This window comes from Giraffa tippelskirchi, chromosome 2 (genome assembly GCF_054371585.1).
Source record: "Giraffa tippelskirchi isolate mGirTip1 chromosome 2, T2T-mGirTip1v1.2.pri, whole genome shotgun sequence".
NCBI classification, from domain to species: Eukaryota; Metazoa; Chordata; class Mammalia; order Artiodactyla; family Giraffidae; genus Giraffa; species Giraffa tippelskirchi.
The window spans coordinates 3,000,770-3,025,684 of record NC_137276.1 but is presented as its reverse complement, the minus strand read 5'-3'; the positions used below and the strand labels follow the sequence as shown (position 1 = coordinate 3,025,684).

The 24,915-nt window shown below is 47.7% G+C and overlaps 1 protein-coding gene across 3 annotated transcripts in view; it reads left to right on the top strand.

The window, feature by feature from the left end:
• MGMT (O-6-methylguanine-DNA methyltransferase) overlaps window positions 1–24,915 on the top strand; it is a 278,608-nt gene that overhangs the window by 250,905 nt on the left and 2,788 nt on the right. For all 3 annotated transcript variants that reach the window (XM_081573015.1, XM_081573016.1, XM_081573014.1), the window contains one exon: window positions 20,633–20,772. In XM_081573015.1, the coding sequence (XP_081429141.1) occupies window positions 20,633–20,772 (140 nt within the window). The remainder of the gene's footprint in view (window positions 1–20,632; window positions 20,773–24,915) is intronic.

Sequence of the window (24,915 nt, the reverse complement as noted above, 5' to 3'; positions counted from 1 at the left end):
CCAGGTGCCCGGGACTCTGGCCGCTGGCTGCTGCTGTGGAACAGGACCCGGTTTGAAGTTGGCTGTTGTTTGTTGACCATTCCACCGAGTCTGAGGTATTGGCGGTTTTTCACAGAAACTTCTGGAAGAATTTGAGCCCCTAATAATGTATGCGACTCAACCACTTCTTAAAGTTTTAAGTGGTAAGGTGCACACATGATACTGCAAATTCAAAATTGAATGTTTATAATTTTGTCTCTGCTGGTACAAGTGAAAAAACTCTCCTCGCCTCACCCCTACCTCATTACACAGTAGTGGAATTTCAGCTGAATCAAAAGACTCGGAATTCAGTTGCTAAAGTTTAAGGGAAGCAAAGTCGTGTTTAAGGGAGTCATGGGACTTGGGAGAATATGTAGTGAGGTGCTTTCTGTGACTGTAGATTTTGTTTCTGTGTTTAGAGTCCACTTTCCCAGCCTGAGATAATTCATGCTCACTTGGAGAATTTGGGGGGTTGGGGCTGATTTTAGAATTGTTGTGATATGCCACCTTGTTAGTGTAGTCAGTTAACAAAGTCCTAATGCAGTCATGACTTTTGGTCTGTCCGGGGTTCCCTGCTGAATTCTGAAATTTCATGCTCCTGTCTGGAACAGAGACGTGGGATGACTCTGCAGCGTGCGCTTTGGTGGCCCTTGCCTCTGGTGTCCATGCTCTTGTTCCTGCCCCAGCTGAGTCAGGCTGGCCCCGAGGGGCTGGCAGGAGTGATGGCGTGGCTTCCGAGGCTGGGAAACCTGTTGCATCTGCCAGGGCCCTCTTGGGTCACTTCTTCTGAGGGAAACCACCCGCTGTGTCATGAAGACACTCAAGCAGCCCTTTGGAGAGGTCACATGGGGAGGACCTGAGGCCCGGACTTTGCAGAGAAGCCCAGGGATGGTTGGGAGACCGTGGGGGGCTTATCCTGCTTTGGCTCTCACCTGCTCAGAACAGGGGGACCATGTCCTCAGGCCTTTGTAAAGGGGCGAGGACTGACCTTTCAGGGAAGTATAAACAGCTGGAGGGCCATAGCGTGACCTTATGGACTTGCCGCCTGCCCACAGCAGCCCCTCTCAGCTCTCAGCCCTGGTCCCCACGAGGAGAGGGAGGGAGCAGGACCGCCCAGCTGGGCAGCAGTGGTGATGTCCTCCACCTCCCTGCCACCTGAGTGAGCGTGTTCACGGAGGGCTGCCCTGGGAGGCCCTCCTTCCCACCTTCCCTGCCCCCGCCCGTCGCAGGCATACAGTACCCCCTTCACCCACACCTGCGCAGCCGTGTCCTCATTTGAATAGGTGAGAAACCAAAGTCAGCTGCACAATTGGAGCTAGATTCCATCACTCAGAATTCAGTCACAACTTCTTTTGAATTCTTCAGCTGCCCTGCGGCAAAGGCTCAATGTTGATACTGAGATTAATCCCCAAAGAGCCCCTCATTTCTCTGCAGAGAAATTAAAGCTTGCCAGTTTTCCTTTTGCCTGTCCTTCTGACAGCTCTGTCAGTAATGATATGCCTTCTCCATGGCGTAATCCCTGTCCCACGGTAAAGAATAATTCATTAAGAAATTAAGGGCTTAGCTTCTTTCTGTTGGGTTGGTCATCAAAAGTTAGCTAAAATTATTTAACAGACCTCAGAGCTGTTTTAGACAAGCTCGAGAAGCCACATGGGTGGGGATCTTTCAGACTCACCGCCCCATACCCCTGCTTTAGATTTGCCGGGGTTCCCAGAGACCTAGTCACGTGACACCAACTAGAGCCTCTCACGCTGGGCCCAGGGTGGTGGGGCACTGCCCCGGTTCAGGAAGAAGCTCCCTTGTAGACTTGCAGGAGCAGCAAGGTATCTGTTGATGCAGCTGGATGCTATGGAGGGCTAGCAGGAGGCTTCGAAAGCTTCTGAAAGTATGCACAGGTGTTCTGGAGCTGAGTTGGAGAGGGGTGGGATACAGTGTACCTACGCTGACATGGTTTTACAGACCAGTGGGGCATGTAGCCTGAAATGGTGGGGATCTGAAATTCACTAGCAACTGGTCCCTTTTCTGTGGCTGGACTGAAACCACAAAAAGAAGGTGAGATTCGACAGAGGCCTCTTATCGCTACTGTGGGCGCACAAAGGGACAGCCGTGTTGGAAAACATTGTATCATTTTAAGTATGATCATCCCACCTTTCTGTTGTTTTGATAACAAGATTGTGCCCAGGGAGAGCCCTGGCTCCCGTGGGCCAGGCTGGTTCAGGCGGCCAGCTGAGGAAGTCTGGAGTATTTCTAAGGGGAACAGGAGAAAGAAAGGCCCTGAGATGGGGAGTGGGGAGAGGCACTCCGCTGGGAGGGGAGACGCTCGGGGCTGGGGGGCTGAAGGGAAGTAGGACCGGAGGCTCAGGCTTGATGCCCACGCCTTTTTCACAGGGACCCTCAGGAACATGTCAACCCCTTCCCTCCCCCGCTTCTTTTTTTTTTTTTTTTTTTTTTTGCAGCCTTTCTCTGTATTTCCTATAGTGTTCAGAAACTGCTAACACCTGTTCAAAAGTCAGTTATCCAGGTTTGAGCTGAATGACAGTTATTTGAATGGTAAAGGGTGTTAATGTATAATTATTCACATTCATACCAGGACACTCACACTTTAATCATGTCTCTGTAGGGTTCCTTAAGTTTGAGCTTTAAGTCTTAGGCATAATTCTTTTGTTAAATAAGTTTCGGGAGCTCTAATTATTGGGAAGGTGAATACAAATACAGTATGCCCAGGTGCAGCCGTGAGGCTATTGAGCCCACCTCACCTGCGCCAGCCTCTCCAGGTGAGCGCGCCATCTCCCCGCAGCGGGTGAGGCTGAGGCTCATTTCCGGGGGCTGATACAGTCCAATCCGCCTGCGAGATGAGCTCGGAGGTTGTGTCCTGGTGCGCTCTGGGCTGGCTGAGCCCTGCTCCCCTGGCCAGGCATGGAAAGGGTGGGGCCGCCCTAACTCTTTATGGAGGTCGCCCCCTCGGAACTCCTGAGGACCCCAGAGAGCTTTGGATTATGAGCATTCTATTTATGTACATTTACCATGTGGAAAATTAAACCTGAGAATTTTTTAGTGTATTAATTTATTCTAAAGTAATAATAATAAATTCACTGCTGCTGCTACTGCTAAGTCGCGTCAATCATGTCCGACTCTGTGCGACCCCATAGACGGCAGCCCACCAGGCTCCCCTGTCCCTGTGATTCTCCAGGCAAGAGTACTGGAGTGGGTTGCCATTTCCTTCTCCAGGGCATGAAAGTGAAAAGTGAAACTGGAGTCGTTCAGTCTTGTCCGACTCAGTGACCCCATGGACTGCAGCCCGCCAGGCTCCTCCATCCATGGGATTTTCCAGGCAAGAGTACTGGAGTGGGGTGCCATAAATTCACTACATATTATCAAAAATAATATATTCATGTGAAAATAACTCTATTTTCCAAGACCAAACACACGGAGAAGAGCGGCAGTGTTTGCGCTTCTGCCAGCCTCCGTGATACCCGCCTTAATGGGAGACAGGTGCGTTCCCGTAGCTGTTCCTGCATTTAATCTGTGTACCACACATCATGTAGCTTACGGGAAACTCTTCTATGTGCTTGTGGGAGAATGAAAATTTTAAAGGCAAGTAGCATCTCAGTGTTACTATGAAAATAGAGTTCACCTCACAGTCCCCCTAACTGGCTCTCTGGGACCCGAAGCTCCCCAGACTGGACTGTGAGGACCACTGCTCTAAAAGTAAAACATGTTTATTGTTCCTGAAAGCAGCCCATTGTGTCTGTGCATGCTCAGTCACTTCAGTCGTGTCCGACTCTTTGTGACCCCATGGACTGTAGCCTGGCAGGCTCCTCTGTCCATGAAATTCTGCAGGCAAGAAGGCTGGAGTGGGTTGCCATTTCCTTCTCCAGGGGATCTTCCCGACCAAGGACTGAACCCGTGTCTCTTACGTCTCCTACGTTGGCAGGCGGTTCTGTACCACTAATGCCGCCTGGGGCGCCCCATTGTCTCTCTAAGGGGTCATACAGTGCGTGTTGTGTGTTCCTGATTTTTTTTCATCTTTTCCTGTGTTCCTGGTGGGGCAGAGCTGCCGTGCTCTCTCCAGGTGAACCAGGCTCCTTTTCCCCTGAGTGTCGGCGGACCACAAGCAGTGACTCCCTTTGCACACGGTCTCAGTAGGCCTGCCCTTAGCTGGACAGTTACTCCAGGCTCACCCACAGGATGGAATCTCCTTCCACACCTGTGATCTTTGCTCTCAGCAGTGTCTGGGACCACAGAGTCCCCACTGGGAACCAAGAGGCCGGTGCCACATTCCCTCGCCTGGAAAAGGGAGCCCCATGTCGGATGCTTGCAGGAGGAGTAAGTGAAGGGCAAGGAGACCACATCAGCTGCCTGCCCCAGTTTCCCATTTGGGGGTCACTTCTATTTGAAGCACCCCTACTCCTTCCAGGAAACTCATACCCACTCTTCAAGACCCAGGCCCCCATCAGCTGTGCTCCAGCATTTCCCTCCCCGTCTCCTTGCCCATGTTGGTGCCCACCGTCCAATGCCATGGATTTCTGCAACCTGTTTTTGTCCTGTGTTAGAGAGAAAGGCTGGCTTGGGGTTCTGATCCCCACGGCCACCACAAGGGAGCCCTCTTCACAAGCCGGGAACATCCTTTGGGTTTTCCAGATGGAGTATCTCACCGTCCTGACCAGCCCAGCCCAGAGATACTGGTTGGCAGAGGGGTGTCTGTGTCCCTGGCACCGTGTCACTCCAGACCCCACTCCCAGCTCCACAGCAGATTCTCACAGGCTTCACAGGATGTGTGCCATCCCCCGCCAGGACACTCACACTCCCCCACCCCGTGCTCCAGGCTGACTGTCTCACGTAGGTGTGGTTAGTCCTTGTAGTCTGACTCAGTTAGGCACGTGCTGAAATGAAAATACCATGTTGATTCCTGAACCTTTGGAGTGACCTATAAGCTTTTTTATTTCTTTGTTTTTTCTCTGCTACTCATAGGGTTGTAGAGGTCATAGCTGACATAACTGAAATAAATGCAGTTATTTTCCCTTAAGCAATGTTATATTTCATTTGTAATGAAATATACATGTATTAGAGCATATGGAAAGAAGCGAGTGTTTACAAGTCATCCAGTCCTGATGTCAGATGCAGCTGCGGCTGGTGGAGGTGAGGCTGACGCTCTGGAGGGCCGCGTCAGGGGACTCGTTTGTGTTTATCGACACAGAGGCCCCTCGGCGTGCGCAGCCCTGGCCGAGTCCGGTTAGCAGCGCGGTGACCTGCTCTGGCCCCTCTAGAGGCCCCCGGCTGGGCTGCTGGAGCTCTGCCTGCAGGGAGCAGCGCCAGGCCCCTCGCGCCCTCACTGAGCTGGATGCTGACCGCTTCCCTGTTGGAGGGCTAGGGTGAAGGCTGCTGGGCTGTTGCCCTGGCCAGCAGCAGCTGTTCATCCTGAGCATGTCTGAGAGCTGGTGGGGCCGCAGTGTCCCCCTGGCCGACTGTTCTCGGTGCTCGCGTGGAGACCACACTCCCTGACGGGGCCACGTCCCCAGCCGTGCCCGAGTCCAGCCACTCTCTCTTGGCCGGGGGCCTTGCCTGCCTCTGCCAGCTGCTCTGTCACCCGAGTCGGGCTTGGCAGCTTGAGGTTGCTCTCGGGGTAAAGGGGCTGCTGTTTCCCCCCAGCAGCAGCCGCCCTTAGGCGGACGCAGGGAAGACCAGGCCCACTCCTCCATTCGTCCAGTAGACGCTCACTGGACGCCTCCTCCGGATCAGCCCCAGAGCTCTCTGCTGAGGTGTGGACCCCTCAGGCAGGTCCTTGCTCTGAGCTGGGTTGGGTGGAGGGCCCACCATGATGACTGTATTATTGAGAATGTTGAGGGTGAACTTGTAGAGGGGAAAGACTTGGCAGAGAAGGTGACCTGGACTCCAGTTTAGGTAGATATCTTGACCTTCAGGGAGAAAACTCTTCTTTGGTTAAAGAAAAGGTGTCTAGAAAATGTGTTTCCCTCAATGTTGTCTTCTCACTTAGTAAAACTGAATTTTTACAGTTTATAGTGCTGTGGATTTTAATACATGTGTAGATTTCTGTAACTACCACCATAAGCAGGACACACGAGTTCCTTCACCCTAAAGACGCCCGGCTGCTGCCCACCTGTAGTCACAGCCGCCTCCCCAACGCTCAGCAGACGCGGCTCTGGGCTCTGCCACCATGGCTTGTGGTACTGAGAGTGTCATAGAAATGGGCTCAGACAGTATTTATCTTTTGAGCCTGGTTTCTGTGAATAGTTTAATATCTGAGATTCATCCAAATTGTCTTATGTATCTGTAGTTTGTTCCTCTTAATTGTTGTATTCCACAGTATAGGTGTTATCTTCCTGTGTTTATTATAGCCGTTCTAATAGGTGTGGAATGCCATCTCATCATGATTTTAATTTGCATTTCTCTAACAGTTATGTTGAACATCTTTTCATATGCTTATTTACCAAACTATATCCTCCTTTGATGAACTGTCAATGCAGGTCTTTTGCCCATCTCTTTAAATTAAGTTGTTGTTCTTTTCTTGTTGAATTTAAATATTTTTGTATATGTTCTGAATATAAGTCCTTTATTGGATATATTTCCAAACATTTTCTCCCAGGCTCCAACTTGTCTTTTATTTCTTAACACTGACTTTTACAGACCAGTTTTGTTTTGTTTTCATTTTGATGAAGTCCAATTTACTTTTTAATTTATGGATTGTGGTTTTGATGAAACATCTGAGCACTGTTTGCCTAACTTCGGGTCACAAAGGTTTTCTCCTCTACTCTAAAATTTTCTTTTTTAGTTGAAAGTTTTATTTAAATAAATGATTTATTTTAAATTAATTTTTAAAAGGTATGAGATTTAGGTCAGAGTTCAGTGTTTTGCATCTAGATATCAAGTTTTCCATCACCACTTTTTGAAAGTAACACCCTTTTTCCATTGAAATGCTTTTGCAACTTTGTTATAAACCATTTGGACATTGTATGTTAGTCTCCTTTGAAAGTCTCTATGTTTATCCCTTTATAAATTTCACATTATTTTGATCTGTAACAGCATAACAGTATGTCTTAAAACCTGCTGGTGTGATTTCTCAGCCTTTTTTTTTTTTCTTTGCCTTTTTCAAAATGTTTTGACTGTTCAACTTCCTTTGCCTTTCCACGTATGTTTTAGAATCATCTTGTCTATATCTTCAAAAAATACCCTTGGGGTTTTGACTGGAATGAAAATAAATCAGTGGATCAGTTTTTGGAGAAATGAAATCTTTGTAATACTGAGACTTCCTATCCACAAACATGGTATGTCTCTCAAATTATTTAGGTTTTCTTTTATAATATTATCAATATATCAGCATTTTGCAGTTTTCAGCACAAAGATCTTGTGTACAGTTAGATTTAAATCTAAGTATTTCAGTTTGTTTGGCGCTATTACCAGTAACAGAACTGATTAGTTTTTGTGTGTTGTCCTTGTACCTGGTGACTCTGCTATATTCGCCCATTAGTTCAAAGTTGGTTTTGTTGTTGTCACGTTTGTTTGTTTTGACAGATTCTTAGGTGTTTTCCCATAAACAAATCACATTGCCTGTAAATGGAGACAGTTTTATTTCCTTCCAAAATATATTTATTTTCTTGTCTTACTGTAATGGCTAAAACTTCCACTGTGATATTGAATAGGAATGGTAATCCTTGCTTCTTTCTCAATCTTGAGGGGGAAAGTATTCATCTTTTCACAGTTAAGTATATTAACTGTAGGTTCTTTGTCATTACCTTTATTGGGTTATTCCAGGGTGGCTGAGAGCTTTCATCATGAATGGATGTTGAAATTTCTTAAATTTTTTTCCTACCATGATTAATATTATTATGTCTTTTTCTTCATTAGGCTGTTAATATGGTGGCTCATATTAGTTCATTTTAAATAGACTTTATTTTTTAGAACAGTTTTAGATTTACCAAAATAATAATAATGATGATGATGATGATTGAGTTAGTACACAGAGTTCGCTTGTACCCCACATCTGTTTTGCCCTATAATTGACCTCGTGTATTACTGATACACTTGTTAATTCAATGAACCAGTGTTGATATCTTACTTAACTAAAGTTCATATTTTATTCAGAATTCCTTCAGTTCAGTTGCTCAGTCATGTCCAACTCCTTGCAACCCCATGAACCGCAGCACGCCAGGCCTCCCTGTCCATCACCAACTCCCGGAATCCACCCAAACCCATGTCCATCGAGTCGGTGATGCCATCCAGCCATCTCATCCTCTGTCGTCCCCTTCTCTTCCTGCCCCCAGTCCTTCCCAGCATCGGGGTCTTTTCCAATGAGTCAGCTCTTCGCATCAGGTGGCCAAAGTATTGGAGTTTCAGCTTCAACATCAGTCCTTCCAATGAACATTCAGGACTGATATCCTTTAGGACAGACTGGTTGGATCTCCTTGCAGTCCAAGGGACTCCCAAGAGTCTTCTCCAATACCACAGTTCAAAAGCATCAATTCTTCGGCGCTCAGCTTTCTTTATAGTCCAGCTCTCACATCCATACATGACCACTGGAAAAACCATAGCCTTGACTAGACAGACCTTTGTTGGCAAAGTAATGTCTCTGCTTTTTAATATGCTGTCTAGGTTGGTCATAACTTTTCTTCCAAGGAGTAAGCGTCTTTTAATTTCATGGCTACAGTCACCATCAGCAGTGATTTTGGAGCCCATAAAAATAAAGTCAGCCACTGTTTCCCCATCTATCTGCCATGAAGTGATGGGACCAGATGCCATGATCTTAGTTTTCTGAATGTTGAGCTTTAAGCCAACTTTTTCACTCTCCTCTTTCACTTTCATCAAGAGGCTCTTTAGTTCTTCACTTTCTGCTATAAGGGTGGTGTCATCTGCATATCTGAGAATATTGATATTTCTCCCGGCAATCTTGATTCCAGCTTGTGCTTCCTTCAGCCCAGCGTTTCTCATGATGTACTCTGCATATAAGTTAAATAAGCAGGGTAACAATATACAGCCTTGACGTACTCCTTTTCCTATTTGGAACCAGTCTGTTCCATGTTCAGTTCTAACTGTTGCTTCCTGACCTACATACAGGTTTCTCAAGAGGCAGGTAAGGTGGTCTGGTATTCCCATCTCTTTCAGAATTTTCCACAGTTTATTGTGATCCACACAGTCAAAGGCTTTGGCATAGTCAATAAAGCAGAAATAGATGTTTTTCTGGTACTCCCTTGCTTTCTCGATGATCCATCGGATGTTGGCAATTTGATCTCTGATTCCTCTGCCTTTTCTAAAACCAGCTTGAACATCTGGAAGTTCATGGTTCACGTATTGCTGAAGCCTGGCTTGGAGAATTTTAAGCATTACTTTACTAGCATGTGAGATGAGTTGTGCGGTAGTCAGATTGTGCGGTAGTCAGATTTCCTTAGGTTTAACCTAATGTCCTTCCGTTTCAGGAACCAATTTAGAATACCGTATTAGATTTGGTCATTATATCTCCTTAGATTTCTCTTAGCTTTGACATTTTCTCACGATTTTCCTTGTCTAAGATGACCTTTGCAGTTTTCTAGAGTACTTGTCAGGAATTTTGTAGAATGTCATTATATTAGAATTTGTATGATGCTTTTCTCATCATAGACTGGAGCTGTGGAGTTATAGGAGGAAAACCACAGAGGTAAAGTGCCATTTTCATGAAATCATGTCAAGGGTCCATAATATCATTATGATTTAACACTGTTGAGGTTGGCATTGACCTCTACCAATATTAAGGTAGAGTGAAAGTCACTGAGTCGTGTCCAACTCTTTGTGACCCCATGGACTGTAGTCCATGGAATTCTCCAGGCCAGAATACTGGAATGGGTAGCCTTTCCCTTCTCCAGGGGATCTTCCCAACCCAGGGATCAAACCCACATCTTCTAAACATTAGTTCATACTCAGATCTAAATAGAATTCTAATCTATTATTACATGGATCATTCTAGCCTCCTCCCCTTGCTTATCTGTAAGCTCCTCCTCCATCAGTGAGAAACTGGCTCCCATCTTCTGCCATCCATTTACTTAGTCATTTGAGCCCAGTATACTATATCACAGTATTGGGATTTTTATCCTGTACTTCTGTGGAAAACAACCTTATCAACCAGAGTACAGTGTACAGTGCAATTCCTTTTGCCGTAGTCTTGTAGACTCCACTCATTTCCAAAGTTACTTAGGTCACTGTTTTTCTTCCCACACACTTCAGTGGAGTTGTTCATACATTTGTAATATGCTTAGATTCTCTTGTCACCTCTTGCATTCTTTCCTGGGATCCTCCATTCTCCTAAATATTTTGTTGTTGTTAATTTGTGTACATTTCATGTATGTCTCTGTTGTTATTCCTTTTACAAAATGTCATGTAGTTGGGGTCATACAGCGTGTAGCCTTTTCAAAAATTGTTTTTTTCACTTAGCAGTATACCTTTAATATTCTTTCATGTCTTTTTGTGACTTGATCGGTCACTGTTTACATGACTGCCTAGCACTCCATCGTATGGATGTTCCGTAGTTCATGTCTCTATTAAAGGGCACCTTGGCTGCTTCTAGCTTTCGGCAAGAGGTAAATAAAGCTGCTGTAAACATCCATGTGCAGGTTTTTGTGTGGACGCAAGTTTTCCAGTCTGTTGAGTATAAATACCTAGGAGTGCAGTCACTCGTTCATGTGGTAAGCTTCTGTTTAGCTTTGCAACTAAGAAATTAGCAAACTTTCTTCCAGAGTAGTTGTTCTGCTTTGCATTTTCATCAGCAGTGACTGAATATCCCTCTTCCTCACCAACAGGCAGTACTGTTGAGGGTTTTTTGATTGGTTGGTTGGTTTTTAGCCATTCTAATAGTATAGAAAAGGCAGAGGAACCAGAGATCAAATTGCCAATATCCACTGGATCATCGAAAAAACAAGAGAGTTTCAGAAAAACATCTATTTCTGCTTTATTGACTATGCCAAAGCCTTTGACTGTGTGGATCACAATAAACTGTGGAAAATTCTGAAAGAGATGGGAATACCAGACCACCTGACCTTCCTCTTGAGAAACCTTATGGAGGTCAGGAAGCAACAGTTAGAACTGGACACAGAACAACAGACTGGTTCCAAATAGAGAAAGAAGTACGTCAATGCTGTATATTGTCACCCTGCTTATTTAACTTATATGCAGAGTACATCATGAGAAATGCTGGGCTGGATGAAGCACAAGCTGGAATCAAGATTGCCGGGAGAAATGTCAATAACCTCAGATATGCAGATGACACCACCCTTATGGCAGAAAGTGAAAAAGAACTAAAGAGCCTCTTGATGAAAGTGAAAGAGGAGAGTGAAAAAGTTGGCTTAAAGCTCAACATTCAGAAAACTAAGATCATGGCATCTGGTCCCATCACTTCATGGGAAATAGGTGGGGAAACAGTGGAAACAGTGTCAGACTTTATTTTTATGGGCTCCAAAATCACTGCTGATGGTGATTGCAGCCATGAAATTAAAAGACACTCCTTGGAAGGAAGGTTATGGCCAACCTAGATAGCATATTTAAAAGCAGAGACATTACTTTGCCAACAAAAGTCCGTCTAGTCAAGGCTATGGTTTTTCCAGTGGTCATGTATGGATGTGAGAGTTGGACGGTGAAGAAAGCTGAGCGCCAAAGAATTGATGCTTTTGAACTGTGGTGTTGGAGAAGACTCTTGAGAGTCCCTTGGACTGCAAGGAGATCCAGTCAATCCATCCTAAAAGAGATCAATCCTGGGTGTTCATTGGAAGGACTGATGTTGAAGCTGAAACTCCAATACTTTGGCCACCTCATGTGAAGAGTTGACTCATTGGAAAAGACCCTAATGCTGGGAAGGATTGTGGGCAGGAGGAGAAGGGGACAACAGAGGATGAGATGGTTGGATGGCATCACCGATTCGATGGACATGGGTTTGGGTAGACTCCGGGAGTTGGTGATGGACAGAGAGGCCTGGCGTGCTGCAATTCATGGGGTCGCAGAGACTTGGACACGACTGAGTGACTGAACTGAACTGAATAGTATCTAATCATATCTCATTGTTTTAACCTATAACTTCCTAATAACAAGTAATGTTAAACATTGTTCAGATGCTTATTTGTCATCTGTGTATCTTTTTTGGTGAGGAGGTTCTGTTAAACTCTTCTGCTTAGTTGCTCAGTCCTGTCTGACTCTTTGTGACCCCATTAACTATATAGCCCGCCAGGCTCCTCTGTCCATGGCATTCTCCAGGCAAGAATCCTGGAGTGGGTTGCCATGCCCTCCTCCAGGGGGTCTTCCCAAGACAGAAGACCTGCTCCCCAGCGCTGCTTGTGCAGGGCCCAAGTTAAACTCTTATCCACTTTATAATTGGGTCATTTTCTTGCTTCTCCTAAGTCGCTTCAGTTGTGTCCTACTCTGTGCGACCCTATAGACGGCAGCCCACCAGGCTCCCTCGTCCCTGGGATTCTCCAGGCAAGAACACTGGTGGGTTGCCATTTCCTTCTCCAGTGCGTGAAAGTGAAGTCACTCAGTCATGTACGACCCTTAGCGACCCCGTGGACTGCAGCCCACCAGGCTCCTCCATCCATGGGATTTTTCAGGCAGGAGTACTGGAGTGGGGTGCCATTGCCTTCTCCGTCTTGTTGTTGAGTTTCTAACAATTCTTTGTGTATTTTGTATACCAGTCCTTTATCAAATATATGTCTTGCAGATTTTTCTTCCAGCTTGTGACTTTTCTGTAAAGTATCTTAACAGCATCTTTCACAGAGCAAAAACTAATTATGATGAAATTCAACTTACCTACTTTTTTCCCTTTCATGCAGGTTTTCATAGTTTTGCCTCTTAGATTTAGGCCTATGATCCTCTTGGAGTCAGTTTCTGTAGAAGATACACAGTGTGTCTAGATTCATATTTTGCATGTGGCTGTCCAGTGTTCCAACACCATTTTTTGGAAAGATTATCCTTTTTCCATTGACTTGCCTTTGTTCCTCTAATTCTGTTCCATTGATATATGTATTTTTTCACCAATACATCCTATCTTGATTAATGTAACTTTATAAGAGATTAATTTTTTCAAATATTGAGTCAGCCTTCCATTCCTAGGACAAACTCCACTGAATTTTAATGTCTTGTTTTTGATATATTTCTCGATTTGATTTGCAAGTACCTTGTTGAGAATTTTTGCATATACATCCATGAGAGATCTTGATCTGTGCCTTTCTGCTTACTTTTTTTATTTTGATATTTGGATAATTATAGCCTCATAAAATGCCTTGGGAATTGTTCTCTATTATTCTGAAAAAATTATGCTGAATTGATCTATTTTTTTAAATGTTTGATAGAATTTTCTGGTGAAATTATCTGGCTCTATGATTTCAGAAGATTTTAAACTATGAATCCAAGCTCTTTGACAGTGATAGGACTCTTCCAGCTGTCTATTCTATCTTTGTTGGGTTTTGGTAGTTTGTCATTTTTGATAAATTGATCTAGTGCATCTGTGATATTGAGTATTACACACAGATTTTTTTTGTAGGAATTATTTTTATCAATTTAATGTCTGTGAAGTCAGTAGTAACCTCCCTTCTTTAATTTACGTTGATGGGGCTTTTTAATAAGTCTAAAGATTTATCAATCGATTTATCTTTTTAAAGGGCCCAGTGTTGGTTTCATGTATTTTACTCTATCGCTTTTTATTTGCAGTTCACTGGTTTCTGTCATTGCCTTTATTATCCCTTTCCTTCTTCTTCTGGTTTATTTCGATTTTCTTTTTCTGGTTTCTTAAACTGGAAGCTCATTATTCTTATGGGCTTCCCTGGTGGCTCAGATGGTAAAGAATCCACCTGCAATGCAGGAGATCCAGGTTCAGTCCCTGGGTCGGGAAGATCCCCTGGAGGAGGGCATGGCAGCCCACTCCAGTGTTCTTGCCTGGAGAATCCCACGGACAGAGGAGCCTGGTGGGACCATGGGGTTGCAGAATTGGACACGACTGATCAACTCAGCACATTATTGTTATGTTTTATATTATCATTAATTTGAGACCTTTTTTCTAAAACACACATTTCATACTATAAACACCCTCTGATATCGCTTTAGCTGCGCCCACACTGGGACAGTTTCTGTTTCGTTCATCTCACTTTTGTTTTCTTTTCCTTAAGACTTCTTCTCTGGCTCATAGATGATTTAGAAATGGCGTAGTTACTCTTCAGACGTTTGGCGATTTTCCTTTTGCCTTTTTCCATTATGATCAGAGAAAATCATTTGTCTGATTTCAGTTGTTTTAGATTTGTCAATGTTTGTTTCATAACCCAGAATACACTATATCTTGATAAGTATTCCAGGTGCATTTGTAAAGAATACATATTCTGCTGTTACTGAGTGTTCTGTAAAGTTAAAACAAGTTGGTTGATGGTGTTTTTTCTTTCTGCATCCTTGATTTTCTGTCAAATATTTCTGTCAGTTTCAAGAGAGAAGTAGGGAAGTCTTCAAGTATAATTGTGGATTTGACTAATTATCGTTTCATTTTTGTCAGCTTTTGCTTCATGCGTTTGAACCCTGTTGTTAAGGTATATAATGCTTAGGGTTGGTATGTCAGACATTTACTTCATTTTACTGCTATCTTATTTCTTATATTTTATTATTTTATTATCACATATTATCTGTTTTCTGTCTTTTCCCTCTGTTTTTCATTTTTCTTTCCCCTTTCTTTCCTTCCTTTGGAGCAGTTTAACATTTTTTAGTTTGTCATCTGTTTTTCACTATATCATCTCTTACAGTTTTTCTAGTGGTTGCTTCAGGGATTATAATACTTACATACATCACTGTCACAGTCTAACTGGAGTCAACGTTTCACCACCTTAACGTGGAATATAGAAGGCTTACTGCCATGGAGCTCTTTCAACTCCTGCTTATGTTTTACACCTGCATACACTGAAAATCTTATCTGTTGATGTCATGGTTTTGCTTTCAGTCATTAAACATATTTTAAGGAACTCAACAGAAAAATAATCTGTGGTATTTAGCCAAATAGTTACCATTCCTTTTGTTCTGCTTTTATTCCTAATGTTCCATGCTTCCCTGTGGTATTATTTTGCTTCTTACTTGAAGAACTTCCTTTAGCTTTTTAGGTCTATTGGCAGCGCATTATCTCTAGGTTTTTTTGATCTAAAAATGTCTTTATTTTAACTTCACCCTTGAAGGATTTTTTTCAAAACTGGATATAGAATTCTGAATTGATAGTTCTTTTCTCTCAGCACTTTGAAAACTGCCATTTTGCTTCCTTCTGACCTCTGCAGTTTCTGTAAGAATTCTACAGTCATTCAAACATTGTTTTCCCACAAATAATACGCCGTTTTTTCCTTGTTTTCCAGATTCCTAGCTTCATCCTTAGATTTCAGCAGCTTCATCTTGATGGGTTTGGGAGTGGATTTCTTTGGGATTATCACTTTGCACATATATCTTTTGCCGAATCTGGGCAATTTTTAGCTATTATTTCTTTGAATTTTTTTCTTCTACACCACACTTTCCTTTCTCTCCTTCTGAACTCCAGTAACACGCATGTTAGACCTTTTGGCTTTTCCAGCACATCCCCGAGGCTGGTTTTGGATTTTGTTGTTTGCTTTTGGGATTCTTTCCTGCCTCTCAGGTTGATCATTTCTGCAGTTCTTCCTTTTTGGATATTGTATGTTTCAGCACTATATTCTCTGTTTGATTTTTCTTCGTAATTTTCATTTTTTTGGAAACTATTTCCATTTGTTTCAAGGGTATTTTCCCTTCTCACAGCATTCTTACTACAGATCCTAGAAAGCTGTCATCAGTTGATGTTTATCAGGTCATCACATTGTACACTTCAGGTATCTTACAATTGTGTTAATTATACCTCAGAAAGCTTGGCGGGGCAGGGGTTGTCAAGTGAGTCTAACTTCCATGTCTTCTTGGCCATTACAGTTGACGATTTTCTTTTCCCAGGAAGACTGAGATTTCCTGACTCTTCATATGCTGAGTGTTCTGGACCTTGTAACCCACTCATTTTGAATAGATGGTCTGAGACCCTGAGTCTTATGTTAATCCTGTGGGTAATGCTGATAATCGTGTTGACCAGACACTTGACCTGGCTGGATGCAACCCATGAGTCCTGGCCAGGCTTCTGCAGGCTGCGCTTTCCATGTCTGCACTCTTCAGCCTCCATGGTCCTCCTCAGGGCCGCCCCCCGGGACCACAGCAGGGGCTCAGTCTTCCCTCAGTTCTCAGTCTTGGGTTTTGCGTTGGATCCACCCACACAGCTCAGAATCTGTTGTGCTTTCCCAGTCCGCTCTTCCTCCACAGCCTCCCTGGTCCTCTCCCGCACACTCCTGCAACCACACGGGCCTCTGGGGCCAGGCAGCAGGAGCAGAGAGACGGAGAACGCAGGGTCCCACCCAGCTTTGGGCCCACAGCTCTTCCCCTCAGAAAGGACGTTTCTCTTCAGAGCTCTCAGCACCTGCCAGCCCCCGCCCCCACCGTCGCCAGCCCCCACCGTCGCCGGCCCCCACCGTCGCCACCCCCTGCACACACTACAGGATTTCCTGGGGGCCAGAGAGTTAACGGGAGTAGCCCTGGGGGGCTTCCCCTCCTCAAGGCAGTGAGGGCTCCTGCGTCCAGGCTGCAGTCCGTCCTGTGTGCGTGCAGAGTCCCTTCAGTTATGCCTGACTGTGTGACCCCATGGACTGCAGCCCACCAGGCTCCTCTGTCCATGGGATTCTCCAGGTAAGAAGACTGAAGTGGGTTGCTGTTTCCTTCTCCAGGAGATCTTCCCGACCCAGGGATTGAACCTGCATCTCTGAAGTCTCCTGCATTGGCAGGCGGTTCTTTACCATTAGTGCCACCTGGGAAGCCCACAGTCAATCCTGGCTGGGGATTTTTGAAGTAAAAATGGCAAACAGGTATATCATTGCAGTGCTTCTTCAAATACCTCTTCCTCAGCCTTTCCTTTCCACAGCCCTCAAATGGCTGCCCGGTACTCTGTGCCCAGGCTCTATAAAGGCATTCAGCAGCGTGAGCTCGCCCCATCCCTGTCGCTCTTGGGGTCTCCCTCCCAGGTTCCTTCCTGGGAAGGTCGTCTGGCTGCTTTGATGATGAGACAGCATCAGGTCACGTTAGCCGATTTACTCTTGAAGAGCACGTGGTGTCAGAACTCTCCTGGATTCACCTGATCAGAACCTGGCTCTCACTCCAGGGTGTTGTGGGCTCCCTCTGTGCCAGAGGCCAAAGGCAAGTCCTGGGCTGGAGAGCCCTTGGAAAATCAGAAACCTGTCACGTGGCCGTGACCTGGGCGTGGACACCAGATTCGGTGCTGTGGCAGGGCACCCCACAGACATGCAGTGTTGCCAGCGGCCTGGCCCACGACGGCCCGTCCAGCAGCCCAGGAAGAGGGAGGGTTTAGAAAACAGTCTTCACCAGGTTTAGGTGGTCACAGTGGGTGGGTCTGAGTAGCCACCCAGGGTGAAATGGAAGTGACCAGGTCCTTAGGATAAGGGAGAGCTAAGAAACAGTCTTCTAGCAGAGCCAGCCTTGACCCCACCTGAGTCCCAGAACAGGCTGGAGAGGAGCACCAAGTGTGGCCTGCGTAGGCCGCAGCCTGCTCTCCCTGGGCACCTTAACAGGAGAGAAAGGTGGTGGTTTAGTGGTTGTCCCTTGCTGCTGCTGTTGGTTAGTCACCAGGTCGTGTCCAACTCTTTGCGACCTCATGGACTATCACACGCCAGGGTTCCCTCCCTGTCCCTCACCATCTCCCAGAGTTTGGCCAAGTTCATCTCCATTGCATTGGTAATACCATCCAACCATCTCCTCCTCTGTTGTCCCCTTTTCCTCCTGCCTTCACACTTTCCCAGCATCAGGATCTTTTCCAGTGAGTCAGTTCTTCGCATCAGGTGGACAAAGTGTTGGAGCTTCAGCTTCAGCATCAGTCCTTACAGCCACCTGAAGTGATGGTCCCATCAGTAAAGATTTATGTGGTCACCTCACCAAGACTCTTAAGAGTCCCTTGGACTGCAAGGAGATCCAACCAGTCCATCCTAAAGGAAATCAGTCCTGAATATTCATTGGAAGAACTGATGTTGAAACTGAAACTCCAATAGTTTGGCCACCTGATGCGAAGAACTGACTTATTTGAAAAGACCCTGATGCTGGGAAAGATTTAGGGCAGGAGGAGAAGGGGACAACAGAGGATGAGATGGTTGGATGGCATCACCGACTCAATGGACATGAGTTTGGGTAAACTCTGGGAGTTGGTGATGGACAGGGAGTCCTGGCGTGCTGCGGTTCATGGGGTCTCAGAGAGTCGGACATGACTGAGCGACTGAAATGAACACCTTCAAGAGAATGTGTTTTCCACATTGATTAGGTTCATTTTTATGAGCAGATTTTTTGCTACATTTCAGAGTGATATTCAACAGCTTACTGTGTTGCCCCCCCTTTTTGGAGAAGCGGGGCTCAGGTCTGATTTTTGCACAGGTCCGGGGCAAAGGCGTTGACCCTGAGAGCTGCTTAAGACTAATTAATGCGTTTGCTCCTTACAGGGTGAATTGAGATCCAGGTAAAAAATGATGTGCTTGATTGCAAAATACTTCATTTTTTGAGCTATCTGTCCTAATATATTGCCGGGTATATACAAGATGAGAAACGATTTCCCATGAAAAATTGACGATGAAGCCGAAAGTGTTTGATAAACTCTGTGCTCACACATGGGCTTGTAGTTGTTTTATTATATGATGCTTTTGCCCTTGGAAGGAGAGGCGCTCTGTGACTTGGCAGTAACCCATCAGAGCAGCCCCGGGGGCTGGCACTCCAGTGGGGGCGGAGAAGCGGACATGGCTCCTCAGGGCTGCTCTGTCTCCAGTCCCTTCACACGCACCCCTCGCTGTCCCTGCCGGGTCAGTAGGTCCCAGGCTGCTCTCCTGGACAGCCTGGGCAGCATCCCCTCCCCGGGCCAGAGCGCGGATGAGGGAACCAGCAGCTCTGTGCTCTCAGAGGAAGGCTGGAAACTGGCCGTGGCGTCTTGCAGTATTGACTTGGGCTGCTTTTATTGTTTCTTTTTCAAGACAGCTGTCCCTGAAACCTCTTTTTCTTCAAGTTACCACCAAGCTGCCTTGCTTTTCTTTTTTGTTCCTTGTATTTTTAAGTTAGGCACAACAGCGGTGACAATAATAGTGATTAACAGTTTGATTTCAAAACGCTTTCTAAAGAAATCACAGTAAACAAAGTCTGTTTGCCTAAGGAAACCCTCGCAGCAATCAGCTAGTCACACAACCGCATGTGCTAATGAACCCAAAGCTGTTAATGTGGTTTCTTCAGTTAAATTGATTCATGAATTTTGAAGAGAACATTATCTAATGAATTTTCTTTGAATAGAAAGCAATTAAAAGGACAAATCAGTCTGATTAACCCCAAAGTCACCCTCCTGCCACAAATGGTGTAGAGTTTGAAATTATATCATAAAAAACTAGAGCACATTTGCTATCTTTCTGCCCTCTACTAATCCATGTAAATTAATGAACAACAAAGTCAATTTCTTTGCTGACCCTTTTCTAGTATCACCTGGATTATGCTGATGTTTAATTTGCTTAATGTTATAATAAAGACTAAACAGATTTTTTTCCCAGTGAAGTGATTATCATTCCCTTCAGTTAAGAAGTGATTTTTATTATTTAACACGCGTGTAAGGGTGTGTTTCCTTTAAGAACCAAATCGCACTTGGCCAGCTTGGCATGAAGTGTAATTAGTGCTGTTCCGGACCCAGGAACTGCCCGTGGAATCCTTCCCTTTGTCGCCGTGTCGGGCGCTCCTGCCCTCGCCCTGGGGGAGGTGGGCAGGGGGGAGGAGGGGGCAGCTCCCTGTCCAGTGCTCGCAGGTCCGCGTCTTCTGGGGAGAGATGAGAGGCATCGACTGAGACCAGCCCCCGCCTGTGCCGGGCCCCTCTGCAGTGCCCTGTACACCCGGAAGCGCTCTCGGCCCGCAGCAGAGGGACAGGCCGTTCTGCGTCCTCCTCTTCACCCCGCAGCAGCTTGATGTGGCTGCTCATTAAAACGGGGGTACAACTGTTTCATATTTGCCACTCTGCTCCTTACGGACGCCTGGAGCCAAGGTCACCGCCAGCCTTGTGGACCGTGGTGTCTGGCATCCTAAGCCTGCTCACACTCGGGTGTGGACGGCTAAGCTAGCATCAAACCGTGGTCCAGCCCACGGCCTCCTTTTCCTTCTGTGTCCCAGCTGGAGTCGGAATTGAACAAGCGATACAAAGTTTCCAAAGTTGGTGTGCACGCAGGGCCTTCTGTGCTTGTGAAGTGAACCGTGTGCTGATCCACACCCGCGCGGCCCCGGGAGAGCGTGCTGCAGGCTCACGTGGAGCTCCGGGGAGGTGGGAGGGCGAACCGGTCTGTGCTGCCCGCTGGCGAGGCCTGCGGAGGTGCCGGCCCGCCCTCGGCTTGCCTCCCGCATGTCCTCCTTGTTGGTGACGTGGTGACAGGACCCCGTGCGGAGCTGGGCTTTAATTAAGTAACACCTCTGTGTACGTTGTTGCATTTTCTCTTTCAGAACTGGCAGCTATTTGTATCTTAGCTGTTGGAGCCGTTTGTCCCAATAACGTCATTTGCTTTCTCCCTTTCAGAGTCATTCACCAGACAGGTGTTATGGAAGCTGCTGAAGCTTGTGAAATTCGGAGAAACGGTTTCTTACCAGCAATTAGCAGCCCTGGCGGGCAACCCCCGAGCAGCGCGGGCCGTGGGAGGAGCCATGAGGAGCAATCCTGTGAGTGTGCAGCTGTGGGGGGTCAGCCTGGCCGCGGTCAGCAGGGTGCCGGGGCACTGTGCTCAGGGTCTGAGGGTCCTTTGATTCAGGCGAGTGTCAGAGGTGACCTGGGCTGCAGGGGAGAAGAGGAGGTGTTCACATCGGGGCCTCTGGAAGAGGGCCATCCAGTCTGAGAAGGCTGTGGTGTGGGCCTGGCCAAGGCCACCCTCGTCTGAGGACCCTGCAGGGGGGTGGGAAGGGCACCCTGTCTACACAGCAGCTTGGCCTCTGGGAGCCCTCACATGATTGCATGGGGCCCTGAGATGTCCCTGCTGTCGTTGGTCTGTGGTGCTCGCCAGACCCGGGCGCCGTCGCCCTGGTAGGGTCTCTCCAGACCCGGGCGCCGTTGCCATGGGAGGGTCTCTCCAGACTCGGGTGCTGTCGCCCTGGGAGGGTCTCTCCAGACCTGGGTGCTGTCGCTCTGGGAGGGTCTCTCCAGACCCGGGTGCTGTCGCCTTGGGAGGGTCTCCCTGAAGCTCTAGGGACTCCGTAACATGGTGGGAGAGTGCCATCCAACCAGGAAAACCAATAGATGGTCACATCGTGGGGTGGGGAGATACTCCATCAGATCAACCCAGTTTTTAAAACGTCGCTGTGGCTTTGCGATGTGTTTTCAATACGGTTTCCCTCCGTGCTCACTGGGGAGAGGTGGGATTTGTACAGCACGGTCCACGGCCCCCTCCCCTCGGCTGCCGGGGGGCAGGGCCAGTGTCTCGACAGGGCGGCCTCTTGGCCTTCCATGCAGAACCACACCACTGCTGGTGCAGGCGCGGCTCCTGTAGGTGTGCGTGGGCCTTTTTAGTGTTTGTCTGCCTGGAGAAGAGTCTGCTTCCGTGTTTGAACAGCCCAGATTGTCGAGAGCAGTGTGCAACAGACGACAGCACCGCCGCCTCCCGAGTCGCGAGCTCCACGCGGCAGAGACTGGGAGAGCGGGTCAGTGTTGTGGTGGCACCCTGTGCTTCCACCGCAGTGTCCCTGCGCGTCATTCACACACGCCGCAGGCCTCGTTTGCACAGCACACATGGATGACCCTAGGTCAATTTCTAGAGGTAACTGTTGAGGTTTCCCAGTGATGCTGACGCGGCTCCTCCCCACTGGAAGGCCCCTGCCTTCTCCCAGGTCACTCTGTTGTACAGTTTGATTTCGCCCTGTGCTGTGTGTCCACTCAGGGCCTCTGGATGAGCTCTGGAGATGCCCGCTTCCTGCATCCCAGGGTCACCGAGCTGTGTAGAAATCCTCCTGTCTGTCCACACTCCGTTCACGCCCTGGGGATGCTTGGTCCTTCTGCTCCCCTCCCTGAGGCTGGCCTGCGTGCGCAGCTCCGCTCACTGACGTGCACAGGTGAGCGGCCCACCCCAGCCCCTCGTGACGCCCACAGTTCTCACTCTCTGAAGTGACCAGGCCGTGGCTGCTGGTGACTGCACGTGTGGCAGCACTCAGAAACGTTTATTGTCCTGCAAGCAGCAGGACTGCCTCCTCCTGCTGTTAATCTCTGTGACTGTCTTGCTCAACTGTGGCCTCAGCCCCTGAAATTTATGAAACAGGATCTCATGGGGCCTAGGACGCTGCTGTCCATAAAGTCCCTGTCTTGACGTCCCTGTGGGCGTGTGCCCAGGTTGCCCTGAGGACACGGGGAGGATCCTGCCCACACCGTGGTGGTGCCATCCCTGACAAGGGCGTTGCGGCAGCCCTGAGCCTCTGGCCTTGCCCTGGGCATCCCTCTGTTGCCGAGCACTGCCTGGACTCACGCAGCAACACCAGCCTGACGAGAAGTTTGCAGAAGACCCAGTAGATGCCTCCAGGGGTGGCTCAGAAGAGCTGGGGTGCTCCCGGAAGGAGACACCCTGTGTGTGGTGTAGCTTGGCCAACTCAGCGGAGTCAGCCGTGCTCAACAATCTGGGCTGTTCAACACGGAAGCAGACTCTTCTCCAGGCAGACAAACACTAAAAAGGCCCACGCACACCTACAGGAGCCGCGCCTGCACCAGCAGTGGTGTGGTTCTGCATGGAAGGCCAAGTGGCCGCCCTGTCGAGACACTGGCCCTGCCCCCCGACAGCCGAGGGGAGGGGGCCGTGGACCGTGCTGTACAAATCCCACCTCTCCCCGGCGAGCACGGAGGGAAACCGTATTGAAAACACATCGCAAAGCCACAGCGACGTTTTAAAAACTTCGAGTCATCCGTAGAGCGGGCTGAGGAGTCCTAAGGGGACCCAGGGACCTGAAGGGATAAGGGGCCTAATCAGGGACTGGACCCTGGCTGACACATCCCCTTTGTCAGTGCTGACGGCAGAGTCCGGCCACAGAGCCACGCACGTGGGCTCCAGCACAGGGAGCGTGGCCTGGAGACGTACCCAGTGAAGCCATCTCTGTGGTCAGGAGGAGCATGACGGACAGACGGACACAGAAGTTGCAGAGCACCCTGGCGCTCACGCTGTGCTCGTTCCTTGGTGCCCGGCAGTAAACGAGGGCACGCCAGCCCCTGTGACTGCGTGTGCTCAAGGCGTGGGCTGGTCCCCCTGCAGACTGACGGGCGCTGTCTGCTGCTGGGGGCTTTCAGCCCACCCCCAGCCCTTGGTTTTTCCAGAATTTTCTGTGAACAGATTACTAGCCCAGGTGTAATGACTTGGCAGCCCTCTGGAAGGCTCTGTCCCAGACCCAGCCCTGGGGCAGCAGTCTTCTGGTGGGGCAGGCCTCACACCCTCCCTGATAAAGCCCCCTCCCGCTCATCCTCAGAATTTGCTAAATGCAGTTCAGAGGCAGTCAATACTTGCCAGAGAGTTTCCCCACCTTTTCCTAAACAAGTGCATTCCTAAGGAGTTCGTTTATTCGCACATTGCCAAGAGCCTTAATGACCCCCCGAGTCTTGTCCTGCCAGTCACCCAGATGGCTGTTGATAAAGATTTAGCATCATGTTCTAAGTGTCAGGGCTGTCAGTGGGGCTGAACCATTTGACCAGAAGAAAAAAATGCACAGGGAGCTATTGATTACAGCTTCTCGGTGTCACTTGTTCACCAGGATTTAGGTATTGATGAGGCCGCAAGTGAAAACAAGCTCTTTCCCTTGTGGGCTGCTACCCACAAGAACAAAGGCAAAGCTGAAGAAAATATTCAGCCAGCACCAGAATCAGAGGGATTCCGTTATTGATTGAAAGGCCCCTTCGTGTTATTTTTGTTGGAGACAAATCTATGGGTTTGGAAGTTTTATAGCATTTGAGAAAGGGTCTGTGTAAGTGATGGATTCATGTATTGGATGAATTAGATTTCACAGCATGAAGATTTCAATGCAGCTATGATATTCTGAGCTACTTGGTTATTGATAAAAATTACATTTTATGCAGCACAGGCTTTAAAGGAGAGGGCATAGAGGGTATGGATCCTTTGAAATGTCCTTAGGGGTAAAATGAATTTTAGCAGGTTTCATTATTTTAACAGTCTGGAACCTATCACTGAAATTAGCATGAACAGAAGCAGTGTTCCCGTGTCTGGAGGTGAGCATCATGTGTGTGTGGTCAGTCTCCAGTTCCCATCAAAGATGTGGACTGATCATAGCTATCTTCATAACTGCTGTCCAGGCCGGCAGTCTGCTATCTGCAGGGTGCACAGAGAGGGTCATGCTACACACTCACCGCTTCGCAGCTTGGGGGCAAGAGGGGAGAAAAGCGGAGCTTGTGTGTGAAGCCTGCTGTGCGGGGGAAACGCGAATTAAGTATCTACCTCCTTACCAGTCAAAAACGTGAATTGTGTATTATCTAATCATGTCCTCCCAGCAACTATTAATGTGACTATTGTATTTGATAAAAACCCTCAATCAGAGCAAGCACTCTGTCCCTAAAGTTTTCTGTTCCCCCCTGGTTGTGTGCTGTGGGCAGGCCCAGCAGTGTGACCGCTTCTCACTTGGTTAAACTGCGCTGGAGAGGAAGCCCAAGCTCTCCTCACCACGCGGGGTTACAACTCCACAGACAGCACACGTTACCATGGCAACCCAAACTCCCCAAAATCCAAGTCAGGACTGGTCTGTGAGGCGGGGGAGGTCAGACTGCCACCTCCGGGCCCTGCCTCTGCAGTCCCCCGGGGGCATCGTGCAGAGCGCGGGCCTCCAAGCAGC